At 45.8% G+C, this 8,203-nt stretch overlaps 1 protein-coding gene across 1 annotated transcript in view; it reads left to right on the top strand.

Moving 5' to 3' along the window:
• The window catches only part of LOC109472832 (paired mesoderm homeobox protein 2B-like), a 10,480-nt gene extending 2,317 nt beyond the window's left edge, over positions 1-8,163 (top strand). The window contains exons 2-5 of the mRNA XM_019772690.1: positions 46-150; positions 183-250; positions 6,166-6,313; positions 8,057-8,163. Of these exons, the coding sequence (XP_019628249.1) occupies positions 46-150; positions 183-250; positions 6,166-6,313; positions 8,057-8,163 (428 nt within the window). The remainder of the gene's footprint in view (positions 1-45; positions 151-182; positions 251-6,165; positions 6,314-8,056) is intronic.
• The last annotated feature ends 40 nt before the right edge of the window (positions 8,164-8,203 follow it).

The raw sequence follows: 8,203 nt of genomic DNA, 5'->3' as shown, positions 1-8,203 counted from the left end.
ACCTGTACCTGTACCTGTACCTGTACCTGTACCCTGTATCTGTACCTAACCCTAACCCTGACATCTACACACGGGAGGAACTCGCGCTCAAGATAGACCTTACAGAGGCAAGAGTACAGGTGAGTTTATCTACTACCTGTACCTGTACCTGTACCTAGCTAACCCTAACACTAGCCCTAACCCTAACCCGGGCATCTACACACGGGAGGAACTCGCGCTCAAGATAGATCTCACGGAGGCCAGAGTACAGGTGGGATTTTTGGTACCAGTACCCTTGTCAGTTTTCTTCAATATGACAACAGGATATCCTCTGTCTGTCAGTGATCGACGAAAAGTAGTGGATGCTATTTGCATGGTTTGTTACCAAATTTTGCCTCGCCAAAAGTGTCCACTAAAACCCTGCTGAAGTTTCCCAAAAGTTACTTGCGATAGACAGAGTACCTACTAACCCTAGGCCTGTACAGGCTAATGTCTTTTTTTTTACCAAGCGTAGAATAATGTCTTTGTTAACCCTGTGTAGGCTATAGTGTGTTAGCTGGTTAACCCGGAAAAGGCTAATGTCTTAATTAACCCTCGGCATGCTAATTTGTTAGTTAACCCCCTCCGGCAGTGGCCTGTTGCCCGCCATATGGCGACGTGCGCAATGATACCCTCTATCCGCCCAGCTGGCGAGTTTTACTAAGATAGCGCAGTTTTCTCAACCGAAAAAAATCTATTGTCTTTTACATCAGCGCTCAAGCGGTAACTGACAGATAACACACAGCTCTTTAGGGATAAGAACACCGTGCAACTTTGTTTAAAAGCACCAGATTTGGCACAAAATTCTACTTGATTCCCATCTGATGTACAAGGGAATGTCAGTCCCTCTTGCCACCAGTTAGCTTTGTGTCCAGTGAGTATACCGTGATTTGGGATATAGAAATTTCCTGCCGCCGCGCGGCTCAACTTGTCACCCGGTAGGAGTTCTAAGTTCTGTCGTGCAAAACTCCTACCGGGAACCTAGTTTCGCTTGGCCGTGGAGCCATTTCACAGCCCCGCAGAAATCACACCCAAACCACGGTAGACTCGGCCAATTCCCCAGTAGTGGTAATTTAGATGGGCGGGTGAATAGCTCTTGGCTGCCGAAGAAAACGGCTAACGGCCCGATACTAGTTTGGCACCCAGGGTATCCCCAAACCAGCGGCACGCGTCCCGTCAGTGCGGCACGTGCGGGGCGGATGGAGGGCAGGAGGAACATTTTCCCGCTAATTAATTACCTTACAGACCACCGGGCTCCCGCAAAACTCCTATCGCGAACCTAGTTGCGCCCGGCGGCGGGACTCTTTCCACAGCCCCGCAGACATCCCGCCCAGACCGCGGTGAACCCGGCACCAGACCGGCGGCACGTGCGGGGCGGAGGGAGGCCGGTTTTCCCGCTAATTAATTACCTTACAGAAAGGCCGGTAATGCCATAATTACCGTGTCCTGACTGTTATTTACTCTGCTGAGTTTGTAATCCTCCCGGAGGGCTGCAAGTGAGCAGCAGGGTTTAACATGGATACTATAGGGGCTGATGGATAACTAATCATACAGAGTGTTTGTTTGTGGCCATCCTGGTTTTCCTGATTGATAAATTATAATCACTGGGAGACAATGGAGCACGAGTGCACGAGTATCTGTATCTGCAACTGTTTGTTCTACTCTCACACAGCCAGATTTTACCGGGATAGGCTCCGATTGATAACTAATCATACAGAGTGTTTGTTTGTGATTATTCTGGTTTCCGTGATTGATAAATTATAATCACGGAAAGTGGGAGACAATGGAGCACGGGCATCTGTATTATCTAGCCTCTACCAGGCTTCGGGAGGCGGCTGGAAGAGTAGAAATTGGCCAAATAGAGAGATAACATGTCAGGGGTGTTACCGTTGTTCCGCTAGCTAGAGAGTACGTTTTTCCGTGGGTCGCAAAATGTACCCTCTCTGGCCGGCTAACTCCCCTGGTATACTGTTCTTCTTACTTTGGCAAATTTGTACTATTTTTCCAGCGATCCGCGGTGCCTGGTAGAGGCTATATCTGTATCTGCAAGTTTAATAATAACTCTCACACAGTCCGGTTTTTATTTAACCGGGATGGGTTTGATTGATAACTAATCACAGAGAGTGGGGAAGCAATATGGCACACGGGTGCACGGGTGTTTGTTTAGCGGAGTAAATTCAACAATCGTCCTGATCTGAAGTGAGCAACACTGATAACTAATTACACTAGAGTGTCCATTGTTTGTGATCGAAAAGTGAGCATCCCGATTTCACTCCCAGGACCCTGGTTGACAATACATCACACAGAATGACACACGAGTGTTTGTAGTTTTTGTGAAGCCTGTACCAGGCACCGCGGATCGCTGGAAAAATAGTGGAACTTGGGTCGCAAAATGTACCCTCTCTGGCCGACCAACTCCCCTGGTATGGTATTCCCTTTATTTCGGCCAATTTCTGCTATTTTCCCAGCGATCCGCGGTGCCTGGTAGAGGCTATTATTTGTTTAGTTCTGGTTCAGAACTGACCGGGAAGTGAACATCCCTGATTGATAACTAATCACACAAAGTGGGGGAACAAGTGGGCAGGGTGTTTGTTTAATTCTGACACGTGGCTACCGGAGTAAATATGTCCTGATCTGAAGTGATCGGGATGTCAGCGTCCTGTTTTAATGCCTTGATTGAGATAGAAAAGAAAATTTCACATTCCTCATGAAACTCCATAATCCTCGTACTACAAGCTCCATCTGTTCTTACATTTACAACTGTCTTAAGAAGCGAGAAGAAGCAGAACCTGTACATATGTAGTTTTACTATAGATATATTTTAGTCTACCATCGCTATTTGCCGTGACCTGTACTTAGTTCGCAATGAGCAAAAATGTACAATAAAGTTCTTTCATTCATTGATAACTAATCACACAAAGTGGGGAATAATAGGGCAGGGTGTTTGTTTAATTCTGACGCGTGGCTACCGGAGTAAATATGTCATGATCTGAAGTAATCGGGAAATGAGCAGTCTGTTCTAAGGCCTTGATTGATAACTAATCACACAGAGTGGGGGACAATTGGGCACGAGTGTTTGTTCAGTGGCTCGTGGCGAGTAAATGTAACAATCGTCATAATTTCCATGTAATCCGGCGGATTGGTTAAGGAAGGACACATGGCGGGATTACTGTGGGTAATTTTGCAAAGTGGTTCAACAGACAAAAAACCGCGTGTGTTTAACACTCAGACACGAGGCTAACAGATGCTGACTTCTGAGTTTCTGCATTGGCAACCTGTGATTTTGTTGCATATTTGTAGCCTCTACCAGGCTTCGGGAGGCGGCTGGAAAGAGTAGGAATCGGTCAAACAGAGAGAGATAACATGCCGGGGGAGTTGGTCTGCTGGGGAGTACAGTTTGCCGCACCCGAGTGGCTAGCATATTTGTTGAATTTGTGCTTTTGTTAAAACTCTATGTCCTATTGTGAAATGATTTATATACAATCATGCAGAGTGTATAAATAAAGACACGCGAGTGTTAACTTATTATTTAGATTTTGCAATTGGCGCGTGGCTCTTCGCAGTAAAACGTCGACAAATAACCTTCAAGTCAGGGTTTACAAGTGTTTGTTGTTTATTTTTTGGCACGCGCCTCGCAGCAGGACATCTAAATCTGGGTCGCGAGAAGACAAAGAACTACTGTATAGTCTCCAACATAGAGCCAACTTTTCAGTACCAAGGAAAGAGCAGTTAGTACTGTAGTCTCCTACACAGATCAGTGTTCTTCAGTACCAAGGAAAGGGCCCTTATATCCTTACACAGCATCTCAGCTATAGTCGTGTGATTGTCTGCGGTAAACTAGTCAGTTCTTCCCCAAAAAGCAGCATCAAAATTTCACATTTCCTGACTCAGTAGGCGGACGTTTTCGTTAGAATCCCTCCCGTTATCTGTATCAATAGTGTTTATCGCGGGCGTGCAGAGTTGGTGTTACCGTGCAGGAGGTTTGAAAAACGCGGAAGCTTAATATGTAAACTACATGTTTGTTTGTCAGATGTTCCCAATATGTTACTTGCCGGCTTACAGCCTTACGTCATTTTAGTTATATAATATCTGCGTTGTCTAAAACATTATTTTGTGGTTATGACTTTGGTTATTTTTCAACCCATTCGTTCATCTCGACACTGTTTTATGTAGTCACTACATGTACATGTGTTTGTCCGATGTTCCCCAGTTGGTTATTCAGCTTAGTCTTACAGCTTTCGGTTATATATAAATATATCCGGTTGTGTAAAACTGTTCTGGTTACGAATCCGTTATTTTTGTCAATATATTAGTTCATTTCGTTACCCTGATTTCGCTACATTAGATCGCCCGTAACGTAACGTTACTCTGTTGTAGCCTCGGGCGAATTGTAGCATGTGATGTAGCGAGTAACGTAGCTGTGTTGTAGCCTGGAGCGAATTTCTGCTATTTTACTTAGAACTGAGCAGAGCCCAGATTGTATCTGCCACCTGTCGGGCGGACAATATGCCACACCGCGGGGTCTCCTGTAGCGCTTTGTGCGCGCAAAACGGACACAGATGGGCGATTGTTACAGACACGGCCGCTACAAATCACATGGATACATTCTGCTACATGCACGCGTGCTAGCCTCCGTAGCAGGCTTATAGAACTGCGGGTTTTGTGGTCTTCGGCTGTTTTCTGATTAGCCCAGTTCTAAAAACGGGAGTAATTCAACCATGTTGTCTATATGCAATCAGAAAATAGCACATAAAAGCTCCCAAAGACCCTGAAGACCCCCCCCCCCAAACCCCCAGTTTTTGGCACGCTGTGGAGGCTACACGCGGGCGGGATGTGGCGTTTGTCAGGCGCAAACATGGCTACAACAGATCGGGTCCGTTCTACTCAGACAGTCAGCAAACATGGGGAACTTCTGGGGAGGGTTTTCTGGAGTGTTTGGTAGTATCTACCAGACTAACTACGCTGGCTATATATAGGAGAATATTTGCCGTGGGAGTTTGGCCGCCTTGTAGGTTTGACTGGCCATGCAGGAAGGGAAAGAAACAACCTCCCCGCGGCCGGACTTCCTTGACCAATTTTACTCTCCTTTTTTCCGAATTCTACGATCCGTATTCCCGTAGAAAGGCCTGGTGGAAGTGTTTGTGTTCTCATGCCGGTTTAATCAGCGGAATGGTTGGATGATGATGTCTGTTTGCGGACAAACACATTACTGAGATTATCCTGATGACAGAAAAACGATCAGCAGGGGGAAAATCGGACTGCTCAGTTCACGGCAGGGTAGTCGAGACGGGAGTTTGTTAGCTTCTGCATGTTTTTATTTCGTGTAATTAGGCGTATTTCTTCCACCATGTATGTTTTTTTCCGTAATTTTCACTTGTATTTGGACCCTGTAACATTAGGCGTAATGCTAAAGGGCATCGGAATAAAGAGAATAAAGAGCGACGTTGGGTACACAAAAGCACACACTATAGAAGGTCGGGAGATTTAGTTTGTTACAAAAGTCAGAACGTCAAACGATAAACATGTTTTTTTTTTATTCAGCATACAGCAAACAAATTAAGGGTACAGGACAAAGTGACGACGGGCTCAAGTTGGGTAACTTATGTTAGCGCCGCCACTTAAATGAATAAAACTAATATTACTAAACAATACAAAACACTAACCAAGAAACATGTAAAAGAACAGCACAAACAGTCGAATTGATGCACATGAAATGAAGCGAGAGTCCACATTCCCCACCCAAAAGATGTAAAGGACACAAATAGAATTAAAAACGTTTTGTTGCTAAAATGTAATTTTGTGCGGTTGACATAATGTTACAGTTAACTTGAAAAGAATAAACCGGGGAACCGTTCAAAATTAAATGTTGTTTCGCTCTATAAACATGTTTCCAATTCAGCGCGGCGGTTGGGGAAATGTTTGGTTCCTGACGTCGCGATTATCCTACAATTCGTGTGTTTGTCTTAAATCTGTAAGCAGAGAGGAGACGCCGTTCTCTTCGGAACTTATAAAGAGAAAAATTCCCCAAGTGTGTTTCCAGAAACGGCTTGCGAAGTTCCGTACGAAACACTGACCATTGCCTGATGCGTGGTTTGATGTAGAAAAGTAGCCCTGGTGCCTGAAATGAATGTGTTTTTTTTCCCCCAGGTATGGTTCCAGAACCGTCGCGCGAAGTTCCGTAAGCAGGAGCGACTCGCCACGGAGGCCAAGGCCAAGGCTAAAAAAGACGCGGAGGACAAGGCGGGAAAGGGAGAGGTCTCCTCAGGCAGCGAGGCGTCCGCGTCTTCTACTCCTGGTACTTAAGTCTTACTTATAGATCCTTAAGTCTTCCTTAGATACGTAAGTCACAAGGCGGGAAAGGGAGAGGTGTCATCCGGCAGCGAGGCGTCCTCGTCTTCTACTCCAGGTACACACTCATGTCTTACAGATACCTAATGCTGGGGTCACAATTCCCATACGGGGCCCGGCCGGGCAGCTTTTGGGAGCGAAAACTACGATACAGAAGACAACAAAACATCGAAAAGTTCTTAATAACAATCATGGGCTCTATTTCTCTATATTCTTGATAAGAAAAGTGAATTTTTCGTTAGTACAAACAGCCCGGCCGGGCCCCGGTTTGGAAATGTGACGTAAGCATTAGTCTTACATGTAGCTAGTCAAGTCTTACATGTACTACTATGATCATGTCTTCCTTTTAGCTACTCAAGTCTTTTTTTTTAAATTTTTTTTATATATTCCGAAACATGTAATCACAGGACGTGGTGACGGCACACTCAAGTTTTTTTCAACTTATATTAATGCCGCCACCAACACAGGGACAGTACAATACTCATTTACACCTGAGCGAAGTGAGGAAAGTCGTGTAAAGTGCCTTTCCCAAGGGCACAAGATCGGTGGCATGTCAGGACTCGAACCCGGGGCCTCTGGTTCCGAGTCGAGAACGCTGCCGCTGCGCCACACGACCCCACAAGTCTTCTTGCAGCTTCTCAAGCCTTCCTTGTAGATACTGATAATCGTAAGAGTCTGATGAAACTCATACGGCAAGCTCACGGCGGCCACTGATCGGGGAAACATTCTAGGCAGGGCCCTGGAAGATTCAAGTGGCCCCGTATTAATTTATCTATCTCTGTATCTAGTGTAACATTATCGTAGGACAGTCGTGCAAAATTCAGTTGCAGAAAGTGCAATAACATCGTAAGACAGTCGTCATGGTCGTGGAAGTGTCGAACAAAATCCTGTCGTCGCTTGTCGGAAAGGGTTGCCGTAAATACTTATTGCGACGGCCGGTTTTGCCGCGGCCTCCGTGCTGTGCGCGCACTCGGCTGATCGCGCTGTCGTGATGTGGCGTCTCTCCTGATGTTTGTAATGTCGCAACGAAAATACGGGCAAAATTATATCTATTGCACATGTTAAGTGTTAGACTGTTGTAGTTCGGTCAAACCTCCTCTATTGTTTGTGTAACGTTGTGTCTAACGCTGTGTGGACGGCGGCGCGCATTCCTGTATAGTCCGTACAGGTATTCCCTTTCAAATCGAAATCCAATATCAACAGGCTTTATTGACAGTGACGTTCATACCGTCAACTACAAAATAGAAATCGTAAAATTCCACTCGCTTTAGAAGAAAATGCTAACAGAAGTAAAGCTGTATTTTCTCATAAGATTCAGGTGGGTTTAGTTGTCGGTTTCAGTATCTTTTAATAAAGCTCAGGCCACACACATCGTAATGCACACACATGTACGGCGGAGGATTTTCCATGCCGTAGGTCATATACGATAGATAGTCTCTAAGCATGTTAAATATCTTAATGCTGTATATCAGTAGATGCCATGCGTTGCACTAAGTCTATCTGATTGAACCTCCTTGGTTGTACATGTACCTAGTACAGTTGTTGTGCAGTAAAGTTTATCATAGTGCTCGGGTTAACGCGCTGGTATCTCCGCAGGCATGGCGACCACCTCGGGCCCCCACTATCACCTCTTCCCCCGCCCAGTATTGTACTAAGCTTGTACAATTGTTGTGCAGTATCTCCCCGGCAGGCACGGCGACCACCTCGGCCCCGGCCCCCATCATCACCTCCTCCCCCAGCCCGTCCCCGTCTCACGGCAGCTCCGCCTGGAACACCCTGCAGCCCATCTCCGCTTAGTGTTAGCGATAAAGTACGGCTGTTATGCAGTAATGTTTGG

The sequence above is a fragment of the Branchiostoma belcheri genome, unplaced genomic scaffold (genome assembly GCF_001625305.1).
Source record: "Branchiostoma belcheri isolate BF01 breed outbred unplaced genomic scaffold, Haploidv18h27 scaffold285, whole genome shotgun sequence".
Classification (NCBI taxonomy): domain Eukaryota; kingdom Metazoa; phylum Chordata; class Leptocardii; order Amphioxiformes; family Branchiostomatidae; genus Branchiostoma; species Branchiostoma belcheri.
Note: the sequence above shows the minus strand (reverse complement) of the source record. Positions and strands in the feature narration are given on the sequence as shown.